The sequence below is a fragment of the Peromyscus maniculatus genome, chromosome 1 (genome assembly GCF_049852395.1).
Source record: "Peromyscus maniculatus bairdii isolate BWxNUB_F1_BW_parent chromosome 1, HU_Pman_BW_mat_3.1, whole genome shotgun sequence".
Classification (NCBI taxonomy): Eukaryota; Metazoa; Chordata; class Mammalia; order Rodentia; family Cricetidae; genus Peromyscus; species Peromyscus maniculatus.
In genome coordinates, this window is record NC_134852.1 from 191,183,199 (window position 1) to 191,206,419 (window position 23,221).

At 41.5% G+C, this 23,221-nt stretch overlaps 1 protein-coding gene across 1 annotated transcript in view; it reads right to left on the bottom strand.

Annotated features, from left to right (window-relative positions):
• The window catches only part of Noc3l (NOC3 like DNA replication regulator), a 33,217-nt gene extending 16,286 nt beyond the window's left edge, over window positions 1-16,931 (bottom strand). The window contains exons 1-11 of the mRNA XM_042263120.2: window positions 16,602-16,931; window positions 15,464-15,671; window positions 14,517-14,649; window positions 12,480-12,637; window positions 11,887-11,940; window positions 10,096-10,226; window positions 7,667-7,828; window positions 7,409-7,502; window positions 5,260-5,435; window positions 4,853-4,981; window positions 127-258 (exon numbers count right to left, since the gene is read on the bottom strand). Coding sequence (XP_042119054.2) covers window positions 127-258; window positions 4,853-4,981; window positions 5,260-5,435; window positions 7,409-7,502; window positions 7,667-7,828; window positions 10,096-10,226; window positions 11,887-11,940; window positions 12,480-12,637; window positions 14,517-14,649; window positions 15,464-15,671; window positions 16,602-16,610 — 1,386 coding nt within the window. The 5' untranslated portion in view covers window positions 16,611-16,931. The remainder of the gene's footprint in view (window positions 1-126; window positions 259-4,852; window positions 4,982-5,259; window positions 5,436-7,408; window positions 7,503-7,666; window positions 7,829-10,095; window positions 10,227-11,886; window positions 11,941-12,479; window positions 12,638-14,516; window positions 14,650-15,463; window positions 15,672-16,601) is intronic.
• Between the last annotated feature and the right edge of the window lie 6,290 nt (window positions 16,932-23,221).

The window sequence follows — 23,221 nt, forward strand, 5'->3', positions numbered from 1 at the left end:
CAAAAAAGGTCCTTTCTTAACTATGATTTATATAAGATTTACCTAATTACACTTTGATTCCACTTGTAATCCAAGGTCAATCAAAGCAGAATACTTAAATGAAATGAAAAAGAAAATAAACCAAACCTTTCTTTGCATTCTTGATAGAGTTTTTCTCTTTTCCTTGAAAGTCATGAATTTCTTTGGCTTGTTAATGTCCTCTGTATCTTTTTTCACTTCTACTTCCTTGATTCGCAAGCATAAAAATGTTTTTAACATCTAATATTGGAAAAAAAAACAAACACACAGCTTAGTACTCACATTATCCCCAAAGACCGTAGGAAAGAACCTAAGCCAAATGTGTTGAATGTCTTATTCACACACACAGAGTTCTACCCTCTCTGCTATCATATTCAGACATCTGTCTACGAAGGGACACTAGTATTTGGCTAAAGATTCAGAACAGCTCATCCATGAAAGTAAGGGACAAGCAGCAAGTGCACTGGCAGACAGAGGGCGCAGGTGAACAGGCCAGAAGGGTTGGAACCGTGTGGAAAGAGAGAAACCAACACATTCTAAACCAGCTGCACTCGACCAGATTTTGCAATTAATAGTGCCAGCGTTCATCTGATCCTCACAATACAAAACGGCACCAAGAGAATGAGATTTGAGACCCTTCATTTTCTCTTGAAGGAGCTACCTCACTGAATTCTCATTGAAGTCATAGCAGCTTTCAGGAGACAAACTCTTGACAACTACAGCATTTGTAATCTTTCAATGTTTCAACTTGCGCATACGGAAGGGAAGGTGAATATTTCAGGTAACAGGACTAAAAAGCATGGGATGAAAATGAATAACCAAAAGCGTACAGTGTGAAGTGGATCTAAAGTTATTCTCAGTATTAGAAAGAAATTTCAAATATTCTGTAGGCATTCTATGTGCTCATAAAATATTACCAGCCAATGAAAAACAACTCCAAATTGATTAAAGGAAACAGTTTGAAGGGAGCTGGGAATGTAACTTTTATTCTGGCATCACTGAAGGGAAAGTATTTCTCTACAGCTGAGTTTCATGTTCAAGCCACACTATCTGATTATCTTTTCCCTTAAGAAGCCTGTTACTTCTCATTAACTAAGTATCAGCACTTTTAAAGGGAAAAGGGAATTGAAAGGGATTTAAAAGCAAACAATGACAATGAAATAACAAAACACCACACTTTAATCCCAGCACTCGGGAGGCAGAGGCAGGCAAATCTCTGAGTTCAAGTGCAGCCTGGTCTACAGAGCAGATTTCCAGGATGGTCAGGGCTACACAGAGAAACCCTGTCTCAGGTGGGGGTGGGGGATCAGCATAACCACCAAAAATACATGACCAAAAATAATGTAAACATCTAAGGACCAAATGAAGAAGACAAAACAACAAGTAAGAATGTGAAAGTCAGTAATCCCAGAAACAGAAGGGAATGACAAGTTTGAGGCCAGCCACAAATAGTTAGAGACCCTATATCAAATAAATAAAAACCAAACAGACACCATCTTAAAGATACATGTCATCCACTTTAAATATGCATTTAATACAGTCATATAAGTTAAACATATCTGTAGTCATGTAACACACACACACACACACACACACACACACACACACACACGAACACATAAAATAGCTTACATATTCAACATAAAAACCAGAAGTCAGCCACGTGTGATAGTGTACACCTGCAGACCTAGAATTCAAACAACACTCGGACAAGCTGATCTCTCTAACTTCTGAGCCAATCTGGTCTACAAATAGAGTTCCAGGCCAGCCAGAGTTACATAGTGCAACCCTGTCTCAAAAAACAAAAAATAAAACAAACAAAAACCAACCATCAGTCTTCAGGAAAGAGAACCTACAAACCTGATACTGAGGTGGTGAAGCTCAATGGTGAGTTAAAGGTAGCTGAGCCAAGAAGACTTCTAAATACCGACAATAAAATTACATTCTTACTATGTAGTAAAGCATATCATTTTACCCTCAGTACCAAGAACAGTGTCTGGTACTACACGTGCATTTACTGAAATGGTATTTTAAAAACTATCCCAAACTGGGGGCTAGAGAAATGGCTCAGGAGTTAAGAGCACTTTTGCTCTTCCTGGATTCAGTTCCCAGCACCTGAGCTGGGCAGCTCACAGTCAAATCCAACTTCATGTCCAGGAGATCTGGCCTCTTCTGGCCTCCAAGGGCATCTGCACACACATGACACATACACATAAATAAAACTGAAAACATAAATCTTAAAATAAAATTGTCCTAAGTCATTACAAAAGATACTTAATGAGAAAAACTGGCAAGTAACACAAACAACAAAACATTCAAATAAGCAATGGAAGTACAGACCGGCCACCATGAGAATCTGTGCAAACGTTCCTCACTAAGATAACCACAGAACATCCCTATGCCCCAGCTGTACCTCCTGACACATACCGAGGACTATAGGCACACGTGTAATTTACCGCTGTTCTACTCCTAAGAGCCAGGAAACTCAGGGTAGGTGCCCGTCAGTGGATGAATGGATAATGAAACACAGCATACATGCACAAGAGAATCTTATTCAGCTCTAAAGAAAAATGAAATTAGGCAATTTGCAGGAAAATGTATGGAACTGGAAAATAACATATTAAGTGAAGTAACCCATGCCCAGAAAGAAAACTACATATTCTCTCATATGTGGATTTTTTTTTGTTGTTTTTTTTGTTTTGCAAGACAGGGTTTCTCTGTGTAACAGGCCTAGCTGCCCTAGAACTCACTCTGTAGACTAGGCTGACCTTGAACTCACAGAGACCACCTGCCTCTGCCTGCTGGGATCAGAGGCGTGTGCTACCATCGCCAGGTTTAGTTTCTAATTTTTTTATATCTGTAACTACATGAGGGTGAGAGACAGTAGACACCAGAAAAGTAGGATGGGGCCCATGAGAGGAAAGAGAAGAAAAAAAACTTTTAGCAAAAAAATTACTCTACATTTAAATCACAGTAACTGTTACCTATGCTATATTAAAACTTAAAAAGTGTGATTATGTGATAAGCACCTAGCCATTTTGAGGTTTTTAATCCCTGATTATGTTCTGTTAGGAACTGCTGCTTCAAATTTACTTACAGATGTTTCCTCTTCTGATTAGTAATGCTACTGAAATGTGGTGTGTTTTTACACATTGATATACACTGAACTTTTCCATTCAGTTTCTTTTCTATTTTTGTCTGTTATCTTTCATTAGTTCTCATTATGTAAATTTAAATTTTCTAGTAAAGCAGCATCTTTGAAATAGTATACAGAGAAGCAAAACTTTATTAATAAACATGTACATATGATTAGAAAAAATGCCTTACTCAGTAAAGTGCCTGCCATGAAAGCATGAGGATCTGAGTTCAGATCTCCAGTACCCATACAGAAAGTTGGGTGTATGGGTTAAAGAGATGGCTTAGCAGTTAAGAGCACTGGCTGCTCTTCCAGAGGTCCACACGGTGGCTCACAACCATCTAGAATGAGATCTGATACCCTCTTCTGCCCTGCAGGCATACAAGCAGGTAAATAATAAAGAAAGAAAGAATAGAGTTGGGTGTGGTGGTGTGCCCATATCCCCAGTGCTGGGGAGACTACACAGAGACAGGTGTATCCCAAAGCTCAGTGACCAGGCAAATCAATGAGCTTCAGTATGGTGATATTTTATTTGTACTGAAATGTGATTTTAATTTTATGTTAATAAATAAAGTTGCCCTGGGGTCAGAGCTATTAGAGCCATAGCAAGAGCGTGATGGTTAGAAGAGCTAGGTAGATTTCTGTGTGTTCAGGGATACAGCCAGTATTGGAGACATATGCCTTTAAGACCTGGAGGGTGGTACTTACAGGCAGTGATGAGGCAGTCATGTGGTTGGGTTTAGAACCAATGAGAAGGCAGAACAGAAAGACTATTTAAACACAGACAAACAGGAAGTAGCTCTCTCTCGGGGAAGCTAGGAGCACTGCAGGAGGTAAGATTTTATCTCTGAGCTCTGACCTCTCGGCTTTCTCTTTTACATTGGCTCTGTGTTTCTTATTTTAAAAAGACGATTGGTTACATCTACACTTCAGGTTCAGTGAGAGGCCCTGTCCCAAAAAAAAATAAAGGTGGACAGCAATCAAAGAATATACTCAAAGTCTACCTGTGCCATCAACAATCACACACCTACATGTACACCTGAACACATGCATGCACAGACCCAAGTTAACAAGTCCAATACCACACACACACACACACACACACACACACACACACACACACACACACACACGATATTCAAATAAACACATGTGCAATGTGGGCAGCTTTACACCTCACAAACTAACAAAAGATTCAACAGTAACATTCATTACTGGGCAGTCAGTTGGGAAATGACTCAAACCACTAATGTTAGCATGGATGATGCAGTATTATTAGAAAACCATTTGGCAATCTCTTGTTTTTTAATGTGATTACTGCTGGATCCACTAACTACTCAAGAAATCTAATTCATAAAATACTCTCTAACATCGACTATATCAGGAAAACTCTTGAGACAACCATCTACCAAGCAGGGTGCTGTATGTTCCTGAGTGGGATGCTGAAACTCACCACACCATCATGTCAGTTAGCAGAGAAGTATTCCTACTAAAAGCCTATTTTTTAAGTTTTGAAACAAGGATGGATATATCTCTTTCAAATACATCTGGGGAGATATACATAACAAACTGCCAGCAATACGTACATTTAATAAATACATATATTTAACTTTTTATCTGTAAATAAATTTCTTCAAACAATAAAAAATTAACTTCATAATTTAAAACAAACTTCAAAGTAAGAAAAGAAAGGCTTACCTCCGGCCTAACTTCATAATTTCTGCCCTTTACAAAACCAGAAATCACTTTAATTACACCAAGAGAAGCTTGGCCTAATTTATCTTGTTTAAAGAGTTTCTTTACTGCTTCACAACACATTTCAGATATCTGAAAAAGAAAGTGTTTCAATAAGCAGTGTTGACACTTTGGATCAGGCAAGCCTGCTGTTGGGGGACTGTCCTGTGCATTATAAGATGTTAAAAGCCTCCATGGAGAACCACTCACTAAACTAATGCTCAAATCATTTTCTTAGAGACAGTGCACAATAAACTGATACTAAGTTACTATGAACAGCTTATAAAGAATTTATAAGGGTAAGATGAAGAACATAGTGTGTAATCTTCCCATAAGGACAAGTGCAAGACACTAGTTTTGGAGCAACCCACCAATTTGGACCCGTCGTTCATCAAAGGGACAATGAGTACAATGATGTTGTTGTGGAAGTTAAAATGGGGCAGGGCCACCAACAGCTCACACAGGCTCTTCACAGCCACCTCAGCCAGCCCTTTGTAGGCCTTCAAGGACACCACGTTGCTCTTCTTCAGCTTCCTTTGCTTCCAGTCTAATTAAAACACAAATGCAGTTACTTTAACCACTGGTCAGAGCTTAAACTGGTTAGCTTTTGGTCTACAGTAAACATGGATTCCCACGCTTTTACTAAGCTATAAAATATTTTCAAGGTCAGATCTGTATAGAACATCTGCATCTTCATGGTCTCAACAGAAGCTACAAGCTACATAAAGAGGAAACTGTAAAATACAGGATTTTGATCTTGGGACCAAAAAAAAAAAAAAAAAAAAAAAAAAAAAGAGAGAGAGAGAGAGAACATAAATCATCTTACTAATCTTTCAAATTAGTTACATGCTGTGAGTAATGGACCTGAGTTCAACCCCTGGAATCCACAGGATGGAAGGAGAGAACTGCTTCCCCCAAGTTGCCCTCTTGACACATTCCCACAGTACCATATGTTCACCCACATGTAGACCCACAAACAAACAAACATAGGTAAAAGAAAACAATTGTGAAATGGTAATTTGGGGTATCTTCTTTTTGTGGTTTTCAGTTTTTCAAAACAGAGTTTCTCTGTGTAACAGCCCTGGTTGTCCTAGAACTCACTCTGTAGACCAAGCGAGCCTCAAACTCACAGAGATCCACCTGCTTCTACCTCCCAAGTGCTGGAATTAAAGGTGTGCACCATCACCGCCCAAAGAAATGGTAATTTAAATATACACATAACTTAGTATTAAACTTAATTTCATTTTTAGTGGTTACATTATATTCTTTTATGTGTGTGCACGGTGCATGACTGTCTGCCCACATACATATGAATGCCAAACTCAGAGGTCAAAACCAAGTGTCTTTTTCTATCATCCCTCACCTATTTTTTAATGTGTATGTGTGTTTGTGTGTGGGTACGGCACAGGTGACCACAGGTGTCCACATGGTCCGGAAGAGGGCACTGGAATCATTGGAGCTGGACTTATAGGCAGTTGTGAGCAGTCTGACATGGGTCCTGGAAACCAAATTTAGGTCTCCTGAGCCATCTCTCCAGGCTCTCCACATTATTTATTGAGACAAGGTCTCTACTGCTCTGTCCTGGGGCTTGTCAATGGCCAAGTAAGAGCCTCCAGGATCAAACCCTAATATGTTCCAGGTGGCTGCCAAAGCATTAAAAAAATATCCAAGCCTCCCATCTCCACTTTATGTCCACTCGACCACTTCTCTACCCCACTTGGGCCAACAGGAGGCTCAGCAGTACTGTCTCAGCCAGTAACTACGTGATCTTTGGCCCTAGCACTCAGGAAAGGAGTCCAGTGAGACCAACTATGCATCTAAGTTTCGTCTCCATTCACCACTCAATTCTCACTATGCCTCTCTTTTTTTGAAGGGTGTGCAAAGAGCTTATCATCCTAGCTAAGTTTTAAGTTTGCTTTTAAAGCATGAACACCTATTTCAAGATACAGCCTTTTGTCTGCAATTCTAAAAGAAAAAGATGATGAGGACAAAGAAGAATAAATCCCAACTGTTCATAAACTCAACAAACATATGGCTACTTATGAAGGACTACAGCACGCTGACCACATAGCTCAGCTGTAATGTATTGCCTAGTGTGCATATGTTCCTGCATTCACTCCCCACTATCACAAAAGGAAAGACAAAGAACTACAGAAATATTAAGGCTAATATTAATAGTTGATAAAATATCTAAACACAGCTGGGCGTGGGTGGTACACGCCTTTAATCCCAGCACTCAGGAGACAGAGGCAGGCAGATCTTTGTGAGTTCAAGGCCAGCCTGGTCTATACACTGAGTTCCAAGCCAGCCAGGGCTACATTAAGGAAACAAACAAACAAAAAAAGCTGGGCAATGGTGGCACAACCTTTAATCCCAGTGCTTGGAAGGCAAAGGCAGGCAGTTCTCTAGGTTCAAGTCCAGCCTGGTCTACAGAGTGAGTTCTAGGGCAGCCAGAGTTACAGAGAGATCGATCCTGTGTGAAAAACCCAAATTAAAAAAGAAAAAAAAAAGTTTATATACCTTTAACCATTTGTTCCAGATTTTCCAAATAAAACTTGTATTGGCTAACCAGGCCTTCTTCAAATTCTCTTAACTTCTGGGTTTCTTTACGAATCTGAAAAGATCAAAAATGAAAGCCTTAACTTCAAAAGCTGGAAAAAAAAATCAAGTGCCTTATACTTTGGGTGAGAGCAAGAGCAAGGATTAAATAGCAACAATAACACTCATTTTCAGATCTCTCATCCCCTCAAATTTTTGGTTTATTTTATCTAGCATCACCTTAGTAGATTTTTCTGCTTCAGTTAGGGGCCGGATTTTATACGAGGGAGTGATGTCCTTAAATAGCTCCATCAGCGAAATGATCACCAACTTCCGGACAGTGACAGCCACATCAGGGTCCTGTTCCATCAGCATGGAACGCAACTCTTTCAGTTTTTTAATCTGTTAAAGAAACGATTGGTAAGACTACAGAAATGGTGGCAAACATTTCACAACAAAAGTCAACAGTCCTGCATCTGATGTCATAAGTGGAATTCACCTAATGACTCACAGAGCCCAGCTACATTAAACTCCAATGGACACATCACTAAAACTATAGGAAAATTACACTTTAGTTATGTAGGCAAGTACAAACTATTAAAAATAGGTTAGAATCCAGGTGTGATGGTGCACATTTTAATCTCAGCACTCATTTGGAAGGCAATCTCCGGAACCCACTGAAAGAACGGACTTCTGAAAGCTGCTCATTGACTACCACATGCACTGTGTGCAGCATACACACAGGTATACGAAAGTCAAAAAATGATAATAAAATAAAATCCTTTTATTCATTTATCTTTTGTTTGGTTGGATTTTGTTGTTGTTGTTGTTGTTTTTGTTTTTTAGTTGTTTTTATTTTTCTTTCAAGACAGGGTTTCTATGTAGTCCTGTCTGTCCACGAACTCACTCTGTAGATTAGCAATCAGGAGGCAGAGGCAGAGGTAGATGAATACCTGAGTTCAAACCTGGTCTACATAGTGAGTTCCAGGACAGACAGGGCTGTTACACAGAGAAACCCTGTCTCTAAAACAAAAACAAAGGAAAAAGGAAAAATGACAAAACAAACCCTGCCCTGTGCACATCTGAACAGCACTAATTAGACTTTGATGGGTTATCAAAACAAACAACAACAACAGCCCAGCATGGTGGCGTAAGCTTTTAAGCCCAGCACTTTAGGAACAGAGGCAGGCAGATCACCGAGTCTTGGTCCACACAGTCACTTCCGGCCAGCTGGAGTGACATATCGAGGCCCTGCTTCAAAAAAAAAAAAAACCAAGAAGCTGGGAGAGTGATTTGTTGGGGTGATTTGGGGAGAAGTAGAAAGGAGAAATGAGGAGTGAACATGATCGCAGTTTACTGTATACATTTGTGAGATTCTCAAAAATAAAGAAAATGTATTCTTAAAAATTAAAATAAGAATATCTCTATGGTCCTATGGTGATTAAATAAAAGAATAGATATGAAAAATATTGTGGCTCAGTTGTTGGGAGCACTGGCTGCTCTTCCAGAGGACCCAGTTCAATTCCCAGCACCCACATGGCAGTCCACAGCTATCTGCAACCCCAGTTACAGGGAACCTAGCACCCTCACACAGACATGCAGGCAAAACACCAATGCACATAAAATAAAAATAAATTATTAAAAAAAAAAAAGAAAAATATACTAACTTCCCGTCTGATTCTTGTCCATATTACCTTTTTTAAACTAAAAAAAAGACAAGTACTACTCAAAGTTTGCCCACATGACATTTTTCTTCTAGACATGTAAATAATTGGGGCTAGAGAGATGGCAGGCAAAACACAAGACTGACAACCTGAGTTCAATCCCTGGAACCCTCGTGAAGATGAAAGGAGAGAACCCAGTCCACAAGGTTGTTCTCTGACACCCACATTACAGTGACACATCACTCCCCCTACAACAGTAAATAATGTAAATAATCTAATTTATCATTCAATAAATATTTGTCATACTCGGATGCTGAGAAAGTCAATACAAGAGTCATATCATTTAATATGACATCACATTTATTCTCATTTAATCCTCACAACAAAGTGTTTAAATGCTGTCTTCTTGGGGAAAATGACTTAGCCCATCTGAAACAGCACTTACGGGAGCCAAGACTGAACCTCAGATATCTTGAGCTTACACGTGATAAATATCGCCCCTTTCACCGCTATAACCAAGACCCAGCGGCGATTTTCTTGGGGACTCTGGCTCTACTTCAATCAAAGCATTTCCTTCCTTATTGTTCTCTCTTCTTCCTTCCTCTCGTATTTCCCTCCCTGCCTCCTTCTCTCCCTTCGCTTCTTTGTTTCTCTGTTTTGTTTTTTTTTAAGTCAGGATCTTACTCACAGGCTGACTTTGAAGTAGTAGCAATCTTCTTGCCTCAGCTTCCTGAGTGCTAAGGTTACAAGTGTACACCATCATGCCTTGCACTGTATTTCCTAATTACAAATATTCCTCAACTAATTCCACTGACTTTTATACAAAATGTTCCTTATTAAAAACTCCAGCCGGGCGGTGGTGGCGCAGGATGAAGCTAAGATTCCGTCTTACTCTTTCTTTCAACTCCAGCCTATGTTTTGTTTACTCTTCTCAGTTTTGTGTACACTTACAAGAAACTAGAGCTCTTTAACGTACTGTGTTTACACATAATTAGTACCACTCACATTACTCTCTGGATCTGATAGTACAGCTGATGCCAAGGCTGCAATGTGTATTTTCTTTTCCTGTAGTTTCTTCTTTCTCTCAATTAAGTGTTCTTCTAATGTGAGCTCTTGACTGGGGTTTTCAATAACCTCTGAAACAAATAGGGTTTTCCTTCTTAAATATTCCTTTATTTACAGAGATCTAACAAATTCATACTTTTCACATAAAATAAGTATTAATGATGATAGTGAGAATCTATGTTTATTGGTATGCTGTGCATCATCCTCTGGACAATCATGTAAAAGACGTAACACCACTCGACTACCACACATGTACATGTCACTTTGTAGATGCAAAAACTAAAGAAAAGAAGTAGCCGGGCAGCAGTGGCACACACCTTTAATCCCAGCACCTGGGAGGCAGAACCAGGCAGAACTCTGAGTTTGAGGCCAGCCAGGTCTACAGAGTGAGATCAGGACAGGCACCAAAACTACACAGAGAAACCCTGTCTCAAAAAACCAAAAAAAAAAAAGAAAGAAAAGAAAACCTAACAGAAATGGATCCAAAGCCTAAGCTCAAACTCTTAAGGGATTCATAGGGAGCTGAGTGGTGGAGGCGCACACCTTTAGTCCAGTGCTTGAGAGACAGAGGCTGGCCTGGCAGATCTCTGTGAGTTTGAGGCCAGCCTGGTCTACAAGATGAGTTCTAGAAACCCGGTCGAGAGAGAGAGAGAGAGAGAGAGAGAGAGAGAGAGAGAGAGAGAGAGAGAGAAGAAGAGGAGGAGGAGGAGGAGGAGGAGGAGGAGGAGGAGGAGGAGGAGGAGGAGGAGGAGGAGGAGGGGAGGGGAGGGGAGGGGGGGAGGGGAGGGGAGGGGAGGGGGGGAGGGGAGGGGAGGGGAGGGGGGGGGAGGGGAGGGGAGGGGAGGGGAGGGGGGGAGAGAGATTTTCACAGGAAACTAGATAATAAACACACAAGTATAATCTGTGATGAGCAATCCAATAAATGATTGAAACCAGCTATATATAACAGTTGATCTATAATCTCACACACATTTTTAATGAGGTCTGTTAAGTTAAAGTAAAATTTAACTAACAGTTTCAAATAACATTTATTTTCAGGTTAATTTTGATTAATTAGAACTCTTCTACTGGGCATGGTGCCTTACACCTGTTATTCCAACATTAGGCAGGCTGGGGCAGGACTGCCATGAGTTTGAGGCTATCCTGGGTTAAACAGTAAGTTCCAGGCCAACCTGAGCATATGAGACCGAGAAAATAAAAAAATAAAAAAGCAAGAGTGGGGACAGTGAGTAGAAGGAACCTGCTGCCAAGCCTGTCCTCTGATCCCCCCCCACACAATCAATAAAAATATAATTTTAAAAACTTAAATGAGCAAAAAGTATCTTAAATGTTAAAAACCCACATTTCAGTATGTGAAAAAGATATATACTAAGCACAATTGTCCTTTAAAAAAAAAGACTGTACATTGTAAAATCAATTTCGCTATTTTAAAAAGTAATCACTTTTATAAGCAGGCCCTTTTCTTATAATTAAAAGGACTCAAAACAATAACAATTAAAATTCTTCATGTTTGCCTCACCACTAAAAAAATGCAATTGTTCACATTTTTTTCCATAAAAGAAGTGTATCAAGTTTCCCAGGGTGAGACTTTCAGATGTAGAAACTGACCTTTACAGGAGCAGTGCTCCATGATGCCCACTCCAAGTACACTTCCTACAATTAACACACTCACTGGACAAAAGACCACTTCCCAGTTAACGCTCTGTCAACTACAAAGACATGTCTTATTACCTTCCTCAACGTGCAGCTCTTCTTCGTCCTCCTCTTCTTGCTGGATGTCCGTGACTATTGGACAGATTTACATGTTAAAGCTGTGGTAACACCAAGTGGTAAAACAAAGCAGAGAAGAAAGCAAGAGAGCTGTGGTTACCACAGATCCCAGACAGGCAGTCCTGAGTGGGTGAGGGAGCACCAATAAAGTTCAGGAAGCCGGCAGAATTTAGTTTTTGCCTAGATAGATTTATAGCTTTACTATAAATCACTATAATGTTGTCTTTGATTTCTGCCTTTTCTGTTTTATTTCACAAACACATTTTCTCTCTTTTCCTTTCTCTACCTCTGCCCCATCCCCCTCTCTCTTTAAAGAGATAATCACCTAAACCTTGTAGCTCTAATTGCAGTCTCAATGCAACAGACACCCGAAAGAACTGTCCCTCTGGGACAATCACTAAGTCTGCTATGTGTTAATGGCAGCTACTCTTATTCTGTAGACATGAGTAAAAGCCAAACACTAAACTTTGAAAGAAAACAAAAACAAAAAAACCCAAAAAACGTGTTCCAGTAGTACAAACTAAGTGTAACTAGTAGTCAGCCATTAGACTCACCTGGCTTCTCCCTAGTCTGTGGGATTATACCACTTTTATCCTTGATAGGAAGCAAATGAATCAACTCCTTCTCCGGTGCAGTTTGCAGAGTTCTTGGCATTTTTTCATATTTATCTATCACACTCTCATGCTTTCGTTTCTTGATATGAACTGGCTCACTGCAGAACAAAATTCAATTTAAGTTTTAAAGGGTATTCTTCTAGTCAGGTCTCTATTGCTGTGATAGAGCAACCTGGGGAGGAAAGGGTCTATTTCAGCCCTTGTGAAGGGCAGGAACTCAAGGAAGAAACTGAAGTACAGTTATGGAGGAATACAGCTTACTGGCTTGTTCCTGCTAGCTTGTTCAGTTTTTCATACAACACCCAGGATCACATGCCAAGAAATGACATTGCCCACAATGGGCTGGCCCCTTCCACATCAAACATAAACCAAGAAAATGCCCCCCAGACTTACCTGTAAGCCAGTGGTTCTCAGCCTGTGGGTCCTGACCTCTTTGGCAAAACTGTGTCTCCAAAAATATTTACACTACAATTCATAACAGTAGCAAAATTACAGTTATGAAGTAGTAACCAAAGTAATTTTATGGTTGGGGGTCACTAATAGGTTTTCTGTCCCCCAATAATATGTTTCTCTGCTGACACAGTATGCCAGATCAAGCTGAATTGAAAAAATATAACAAGTCTATTTGAGCAAAGCAACTAACTCCTGAGCAGGTTCTCCAGTCTCAGAGATCCAGGCCGGAGAAGCCACCCCTCACAAACTAAAAGAGGGGCATTATATAGGTTGTAGGCGAGGGTTGATGACATGTCCGCCACAAACTGGGTTTGTGCCCAATTATGGTCAAAGAGCTGACCGCTTTAGGTGGGGACTTGGACAGCTGGCAACTTCAGAGGAGGAAGCTGCAGTAGCCACCAAGAAGGCAGAACTGGGCTTTTGGGTGCCCTTTGTTGAGAGACTCTGAACTGGTGGGGTTCGGAGAGATGGGCATGGTGCTTTCCAGATCTAGAAGGAGGGAGCTGGAGGTTCCAATCGAACAGTTACCACAACATGAGGAACTGTATTAAAGGGTCCTGGCATTAGAAAGGTTGAGAATCACTGTTATAAGTCAATCTGATGGAACATATTCTCAAGTGAAGGTCCTTCTTCTCAGATTACTCTAGCTTGTCAAGCTGACACCACCCTCCAACCCCCACCCCATCCCCGGGCAAAACAAAAAACAAAAAAACCTAACCAGCACACGTACTTAAAGGCATATCATTCCGAAAATCTACTGTAAACCAGGCAAGACAATATATGCCTATAACCCCAGAATTCTGAAGGCTGAGGCAGGAGGATCATCAGTAATAGTCCATCTTAGGCTACAAAGTGAGAACATTAGTCTAGTACATATAGGGCTATTGTGGAATACTATTTTAAGATGTGATATATTGTGGAATACTATTTTAAGATGTTTATGCTGTGGAATACTTGTTTAATGATGCAACGATGTGTTGCATTCTTTTATGTTGCATTTGTTTAACTCTGTGAAGCTGTGTTGCTTTGCCTGTCTAAAACAACTGACTGGTCTAATAAAGAGCGAACAGCCAATAGCTGGACAGAAGAAAGGATAGGCAGGGCTGGCAGGCACAGAGACTAAATGGGAGGAGAAACCTGGGGAGAGAAAGATCAGGGAATGAGAAAAGGAGAGGAAGACTCCAGGGGCCAGCCACCCAGCTACACAGCAAGCCACAGAGTAAGAAGTAAAGAAAGATATACAGAAATAGAAAAAGATAAAAGCCCAGAGGCAAAAGGTAAACAGGACAATTTAAGTTAGGAAAAGCTGGCTAGAAATAAGCCAAGCTAAGGCCAGGCATCACATTCATAAGTAAGAAAAAGTCTCTGTGGGTGCTTATTTGGGAGCTGGGTGGCAGCCCTCACAAAAAAGCCAAAGAGCAAAGAGTAAAAACAACTAACTACACAGGCTCTGGGTCTGATGCTCAGAACCACATCTGTGACACATACAGATGTGAACAGTTATAATCCAGATAAAAATATTACCTAGAAGAAAGATCTCTTGTGAGAAAAGATGCTTTTTGTCCTAAATCTTTCATCAGTTGTAAGTCGTCCTCATCCATCATATCTAAAGGAAGGGCTTCTTCCTCCTCCTCCTCTTCCCTCTCCATCCTTTTAACTGTTCCACCAAAAAAGAAAAAAAAAGCATTAAAATTCTGCATTTTTCCATCTTACCTCCCCTCCTTCCAGTACTCTCAGTGAAAGCACTACTGACATGCTGGGTTATAATATTTTCCATGTGGAGACAATCCAGCAAAGGGCTGGCATCTTAGTATCTCTGATTCCTGAATCCTAAAAATTAATTTTCCCTATATTCTGAACGGTGTCTCGGGGCATCTGAGAACCAACGGCTGAGTTCACCAGCACCTTCTCATCTCCAGTGACGTTTGCTTCACTTCAACTGCCCTCTCCAAAGGTCCCAGGCCTTGATGCTCACTCTCTGACCACAAACCCCGTCCTTCCAGTATCATTTGGTTATTTCCAACGTACTGTTTTACTAACTGTGTATGCAGAACTTTATTTCTTCAACCACTTGCTGTCCTGTACACTAGTGTGTTCCACTCTTATTCCCTTGCTTAGACTGCGTGGTAACACCTCAACCATTCTAACCCTCAGTGAATGGGAAGGTGAAGGCCCTGACATGTAGCCCAAAATCTATTTACATAGCTACTCTGAATGTCTCCCAAGTACGACACTTTCAGATCCGCTGTCTGACCAACTAAAAGCAGAAGCTAGCTTCCTCACAGTGAAGTGTTTCTCATCTGGGAATGTTTTCTCATACTGACTGTGGTAACGCATAAAGGAACTCTATCCTTACCTAGGCCTATGAAGATCTGAACACAGGATGAACAGTTACTAGAAAGTAAGTCACTTCTGCGGAGAATATTTCAGAAGAACTAATGAGAACTCGGGTGAGTGAATGCTCTCATTACCTGGTCGTTTGCTCTTCGGGTCCTCCAATGGGATGGGTTTTTTAGACACAGCATCTTTTACAGCTTGCCTTAGTTTCCTCTGCTCCTTCCGGTACTTCTTGATAGTACTTTGTTGTTTAAATTGCTTATTTTTCAGTTTGTTTTCAAGTTTCACTTTACTGGTTTTGATCAGCTTGCGAAAGCTCGGGACCTGCTTTTTATTTCTTCTCTAGAAAACAACAGAAGCAGCACTGCAGGTGAGAAATTTATCTTTTAAATCAGGTTAAGAACTAAAATCAACACATGGCAGTAACTAATCCTGCAGAATGGCACCAGAACATCAGTTACTCGTCACTGGATTCTCCCATGATCTGAATCCAGTCTCTCAACTGTGTAAGATCTGAAAAGAAAAATGTTATGACTCTCTTATCTTGAAGTAAATGGTTACTCAAGGGTAGCTAAACACTTGTACCATAACACCATCAAATCAAAGGAAATGATGGCTACCTTCAACAATAACAACTGACATTCACTTGGTGTTTTATTATTTAGAAAACACTCAAACTTCCCAATACCCTATATAATGATCCTCACATAAGAGATGAAGAAGTGAAGTTTACAGAAGTCATGCAACTTGGAGAAGAAGATCCCCGACCTAAGGAGGGTAAAACTGAATTATGCCCTTTGGATGCCAACTCTCTTGCTGGTAACTGCTTTATAATCCAAATCCCATAACTACTTCTGAATGTCCCTCTCCATCTAGGAAAATCACCAGCCTTCCCATCTCCTTAAACTTAAAGGGGAATCGGGTCCTCTCTGGGTCCAGTGACTCATAAGGTAGGTTAATGAAGTGTGACTTGCTTCTCATGTGTAGAAAAGGGTTCGAGAGAGCATCTGGAAAAACTCTTCAGCCTGACATCCCTCAGAGGCAGGGCCCATTGCTGGCCTCACACCTGCTCCCCGAGTCCGTGCACCGCGGGCGAGGAAGCAAAACTCCAGTAAGGAGCCGAAGCAGATGGTGCACAGAGCCGCCAGGAGCCCCAGCACAGGCCACCGCCCCCTATACCAGAGTGAAAATCTACGGGAAAGACAAGCGAGGCGGAGACTCTGTCAACCCGAGTAACCCTGTCCCCAGGGCCGGGGTCCCGAGGGCACTTACCGCCTTCATCCTTAGGCCTGCAAGGAGCACCACAGACAAGACCAACGGGACAGGGGGAGTCGCGGGAGCCGGGGGAAGTAACACACGTGCCCAAAGCGCAACCTTGCTCCAACAGGAAGCCGCTTCCAGCCCAACACCTTCCTGCCGCCGGAAATGGGAGGCGGGACTTCCGTCTTCGGGCGGGGGCGCGCGCGCCCCCTGGCGGCTCCGGGGTTGCGCTCAGGCGCTCGCAGGCGGACCCGGGTGAGACTCGCTGCTGAGGCGGGGTGCGGGTGGCCGCGACGAACGGGTGGCCCAACTCGGGGACGAGTTCGGGCCCGGGTTCCTCTGAAGTCCTGGGGAAGAGAGAAGGCGAAGGCTTGGCCTTTTCGGTTGCTTGCATCCCGTGGCTCATTCCGTTGCGGGTGTTCGCCTTCCCGGTCTGGAGGGCGAAGAGCAGCCTCTTGAGCAGAAGCTGGCCCCTCCACAGGCGCGGCGGATTTGTTCCAAAGGAGGAATGATTTCTCTCCGCCCTCTCCGCTTCTTAGTTTAGGTGGCGGCGGGGCGCACACGCCTTTAATCCTAGCACTCTGGAAGAGGCAGAGTAGGTGGATCTCTGTGAGTGCAAGGGGTCTGTCTACACAGTGTAGACCTGTCTAAAGAAAAACGCTACAGTTTTACTGTGGAATCGTTTTGCTTTGGGTTTAACCATTGTATGAGAAAGTACTGTATTAGCGAGACTTGCAGAATTAGGATTCTCTTAACCTTTTAATAAAGATACCGTTGTCTGTTTAGTAATTATGACCAAATCGTTAATTCTTACTGGAAGATACAGGCATTGCAAGAATATGTTTTTCAAGTCCCAAAGACTGCCCTGCATTAAAAAAAAAAAAAAAAAAAAAGCCGGGCGGTTAATTCCAGCACTCAAGAGGCAGAGGCAGAGGCAGGAGGATTTCTGTGAGTTAAAGGCCAGCCTGATCAGAGCGAGATCCAGGACAGGCACTAAAACTACAGAGAAACCCTGTCTCTTGAAAAATACCAAAGAAGAAAAGAATTAAGAAAGAAAGAAAAAAGAAAAGAAAAAGAAAAAAGAACGAAAAGAAAAACTCTAGGAGGGAGGGGGGAACTGAGGTCAGTAAGAAATATGAAAAAATAGCCGGGCGGTGGTGGTGCACGCCTTTAATCCCAGCACTCGGGAGGCAAAGGCAAGCGGATCTCTGTGAGTTCGAGGCCAGCCTTGTCTACAGAGCGAGATCTAGGAAAGGCGCAAAGCTACACAGCTACAAAGCTACCCTGTCTCAAGAAACAACAACAACAACAACAACAAAAAAAAAAGCAAAAAGAAAAGAAATGTGAAAAAAATTAAATGAAAAAAAAAAGAAAAACACATAAAGCTGAACTTAAGGCTATTAAGGGTTGGGGGTGGGGGGAGATGTCATTTGACTACTCCCCAACTCAATACGCTCCTGTCTCAGTCTCCCAAGTACTGACTACAGAGTAGAGCCACTGTGCTCCGGCTAAAGCATATCGTTCTTGACCATAACCCTGACACAGTTGGCCTCACAGCCCTGAGCTAGTGAGATAAGCCAGAAGAGGCCCAGAGGACACTGAGGTCATGAACAGTGGCCTTCTTACAGAGCCTGAGAAGAAACTAGTCCTTTCTGCTTTCCACCTCCCTTCTAACTCTCTCCTTGTTCTCGCTCTCCCTCCACACCCTGTCTCGGCAACAGTAGAGCCTGTCCCACTGTTAGATTACTTCATCACACAAATTGAAAACATAAGCCTGTGTTCTTACCAAGCGCCTGAATTCCTCCCAGAACATAAGTTACTCCCCCTTCTTCGCTTTGCCTTCTAGTTATTCCAAGGATGAGGCATCCCCATTCCTAGTCCAAACTAACTCCATGTTTCTTCCTCTTCTCTCAACTGTCTTCCCCTCTGCCTTTCCCTAATACTTCCTTTCCTGTTAGCCTATTTGCATAGAGCTCTTCACTCTTTATCTTTTTTCTAATGATGTTTTCTCCTTTTAATTACTGTTTTGTCTTTCTCCTTCCAGGAAAATTGTCATCCTGTGTCTCCACTTCCTCTGCTCTGTTATCGTAACCAACTCTGTGCTAGCTTTTTAAATTTTATTTTAGATTATTTTAATTAATATGTATGAGCATCTTGCCTGCATGTATGTATATACACCACATACCTGGTACAGAAGAGGGTGTCAAAAAAATCCCTTAGAACTGGAGTTGTGGATGGTTGTGAGCCACCAAGCGGGATGTGGGGAATGAACCCTGGCCTTATGCAAAAGCAACAAGTACTCCAGACCATTGAGCTCTTTCTCCAGCCCCCGCCCCTCAGGGTAGCTTTTTAAGGAACTGAATCTTATTCTTTGCCCATTTTATACTTGAGTTTATAATCAAGTAAAATCTTTGGGGTTATCTTTAAACATTTGTTACCATGCTAACTCTCTCCTGTCTCGAAATCAAGCAGCTTTCTGTTTGAAAGCAAATTTTAGAATGGAAGCTTTCATGATTCCTGCTAACTTAATATAAGTAAGCTAAGATGAACTTAATCTAATCGGCTTGTTTGTTTTCCAGACACGGTTTCTCTATGTAGCCCTGGCCATCCTGGACCAGGCTGGCCTCAAACTCGGAGACTGCCTCCTGAGTGCTGGGATTGAAGGTGTGTGCCACCACCGCCCGGCCTCTAATCAGCTTCTTGATCCTCTCCACTCCAGCTTGTCACCCATTCCGCTAACCCACTGTTAAGCCTAGTTTGTACCTGAAGTCTTCTTGGCTTCCTCTGAGCTTTGCTGGATACAGGCTGATAGGGATCAATGGACTACGTTAACAGGACTCGAGATTCCTTGAGTCCTTTGGGGAGGCATCTGATCCTCCTGTGACATTCCCCTGAAGCTGGTCATAGGAAGGAACCAAGAAGCTCCAAATTGTGGTTTTCTCCCAAGTGTACACAGTGTTACAGTGTTTTCCTCTTTAGCCTCTCTGGGTCTCTTGGCTACTTTTGCTGCTATTTTATTTTCTCTTCTGTCTTCTTTCTCCCCGCCCCCTCCCTTCTCTGCATAAGAATATGGGCTCCCTTGGCTCTCCCAGCTGTCTCTTCCCCAGGTTCTTCTATTCCTTCTCTCTCAAGCCTCTTCAGTGAAGGAGATGTTCATTGATATGAATAGTGCAATGCAGCAAAGCAGCACTATTCATAATAGCCAAGTTATAGAATCAGCCCAGCTAATCATCATCGAATAAATGGATAAAGAAAATAAATGGATTAAAAAAAAGCTGAGCCTGGTGGTGGTGGCACATGACTTGAATTCCAACACTGGGGAGGTAGAAGAAGCAGGAGGATCTCTGTGAGTTCCAGGCTGGTCAATAGAGTGAGTTCCAGAGCAGCCCGGGATACACAGAGAAACCCTGTCTCAGAAAATAAATAAATAAATGAATGAATGAATGAATGAATGAATAAAATAATTTTTCCCTTACGGAATGAAATTATGTCACTTGCAGTAAAATAGTTGGAACTGGAGATCGTCATTTTTTTTTTTTTTTTTTTTTTTTTTTTTTTTTTTTTTGGTTTTTCGAGACAGGGTTTCTCTGTGTAGCTTTGCGCCTTTCCTGGAACTCACTTGGTAGCCCAGGCTGGCCTCGAACTCACAGAGATCCGCCTGGCTCTGCCTCCCGAGTGCTGGGATTAAAGGCGTGCGCCACCACCGCCCGGCTGAGATCGTCATATTAAAATAAGTTATGCTCAAAAAAATACCACCTTACTCACATATTTGGAATCTAGATTTTTATTTATTTATTTATTTTGAGACAGGGTTTCCTTGTATAACATCCCTGGCTGTCCTGGAACTCACTCTGAAGATAAGGCTAACCTCGAACTCACAGAGATCTGCCTGTCTCTGCCTTCAGAGTGTGGGATTAAAGGTGTGTACCAGTAGTGCCTGGCTGGCATCTAGATTTTTAAGGCATTAAGGTAGAATTAAGATTAATTGGGAGGGAGGAGCAAGTGGAAGGGATGAAAAGATGAGAGGAGTAAGATTGAAGTGTGCTGTATTCACTTTACGAAATACCATGATGAATTGATCATTTTGTGCAAATCATATACCTTAATAAACAGAAAAGATAGAACTTCCAGCAGCCACCAAGGGTGTCAGAAACAAGAAACCAAATATCCCCTCAGTGACGCTAGTTGCAGACTTCTGGCCTCTGAAACTATGAGAGAATGAATTTCTATTGCTTTAAGTCACCAAGTCTGAGGTAATTTGATATAGCAGCCAAGGAAGACTAATACACTAATATTTATGCCAATGTCCTCCTTGGAGATAGGACAACACTTCCTCATGTAAAGGTTCACAAAATGATTGTGTTCTACCTACAAAGACAGCCCACTCACAATCACACTATCGGGGTCCTTCTCTTTCCAGTCTCAATTCTATACCCTATAATCAGTGGCTCCTGGACTTTACCTTCAAAAATAAATGATTTACACCCGGATGCTTATGCATTAGTTCCTTAGGGCTACCATAACAAAATACCATACTAGATAACTTCTCAGAAATGTGTTCTCTCAAAGTTATCAAAGCTACAAGTCTAAAATGAAGGCACTGGTACAGTTGGTTCTTTTTAGGGTCCTTTGTTCTCGTTACTGGTGACAGCTGGTAATCCTTGGCAGCCTTTGGCTTGAAGACAACCCAGTCTCTGCCTCCATCTTTATTTAGTATTCTCCTTTGTCTCTGTGTCTTCACATGGCTGTCTTCTCTGATGACACTGGATTAAGGGCACAACCTAATGACCTCAAATTAAATTGATTATATCTGCAAAAGCCCGATTTCTAAGAAAGGTGGTATTCCTGTGTACAGCCACTTAGAATTGTTAACATATATTATCGTTCTCTTATGTGCAGAGGCTGTGTTCCAAAACTGGAAACCAAAGATATTATTGAGTCCTAGGTACTGTTTTCCCTATGAAAACATAAAGATTATCAGTTGGGCACACAAGGAAATAGCACAATAACTAATAATATATTAGAACAAGTATAACAATATACTGTTGTAAAAGTTATACAAGTAACTCTGAAGTGAGAGGGAAAAGTGCAGATAACATGAACTGTGTCTTCTCTGTGAGAGGAAGTACATGTGATGCTATAACTAAAACCATTTTTACAATTTCTCATCTGAACACCTTGCAAACTGACCACTCTCACCTCCCACCTCTCTGTCACCCCTATACCCTCCACTTTCCCCACAGATCTCTCTCACACATTCATGTCTGTTTCTTTTGTGATCTAACAAGATTACCCAGGGCCATCTGTGTGCCAGAGAGTTTGGAGCTATCTGTTGGAGCCTGGTGAGCTCAGCAGAGGCTACTCAGCTAAAGACAATGATCTACCCTCTCCCAGACTCTTTCAAGAGTCATTAGCGCTGAAGTAAAAGGTAGGGTTCTCTGAACCCTCCCCTTCCTTGACTGATTGTTGATAGGGCTGGTCCTGGGGCAGGTATTTACAACTAATGTGAGTTAATGAATACATATTAAGTCATGACATTTGGACTCAGAGTCAAACCTAAGACACTTCTACTTATTTAAGCACTTAATGTTTCCAAACTAAGTATAACTTATTTTCTCTTATTGTCAATAATCTTTTGAGATAAATATTAGCTCCACTGAATTAATACAGATATATAGATATAGATATATAGCCCTGGTTAGCATTGAATTTCATGACAGTTTTTCTTCCTAGACTCTCAGGTGCTGAGATTACAGGCAGGAATCACCATCATAGCATAATAGTTAATTTTTATTTAAGAATCAGGGCATTAGGTATTACATTGAATTACAAATTCAGCTGGGAAATGTAACAATGTGCCAGTTCCCTTAGAGAGAGTAGTTTTTCAGCCAACGGGATCAAATACCTAAGGTTCCTTTTTCAGTCTGCAATAATGTAGACAAGGCAAAAATTAAGTTGAGATTTTCCTAGGGTCATATGTGCTCTTTCTCCTTTAAGATTTCTGCTGGTAAATGAAACCTTGACATTTCCTCATTCATTGCATACTGCATGGATAGTTCAGAGCCATTCTCTATTCACTGGTTTTCACAATCCCTAGGGAAGAGAAAGTAATTCCATGCACAATAACATGAGCAGTTTCTGCACACCCCTGGGGCCATACGACTTCCTCATCTTCCCCTCTGTGCCTGACTCTGCTAGGAACTGTCTGTGAAAGAATGTCTGTCAAACAAGGATGTATTGTCAGGAAGGCTTTATTCTAAAGTTGCTGCCCAGTATAGCTGACCCAGGAAGACTACAGAGTAAAACCAACACCTAAGGTGTCGTGTATCGTGTTCACAAGTCCCACAGTGCCACTCTGCTTATTCTAATGCATTCTCCACTACACCTATCAACAAACACAAGTCCTTGCTCTGGTTACAAGTAGGAAATGTTCTGCTCACAGGCTTATCCACATGTACTCTGAAGTTGTGCTTTTAATTTTTCCTTCATTTTCCAAGCTGATGCTCTGAAATGCATTTAAAATCTACTTCAGCATATAAATGGTACATAAATAAAACACTTATCTGTGAAGATGGTGAAAGATCTGAATGATCCAAAACATCTCTCCAATATGTCAAACAGGAAAAAAAAAA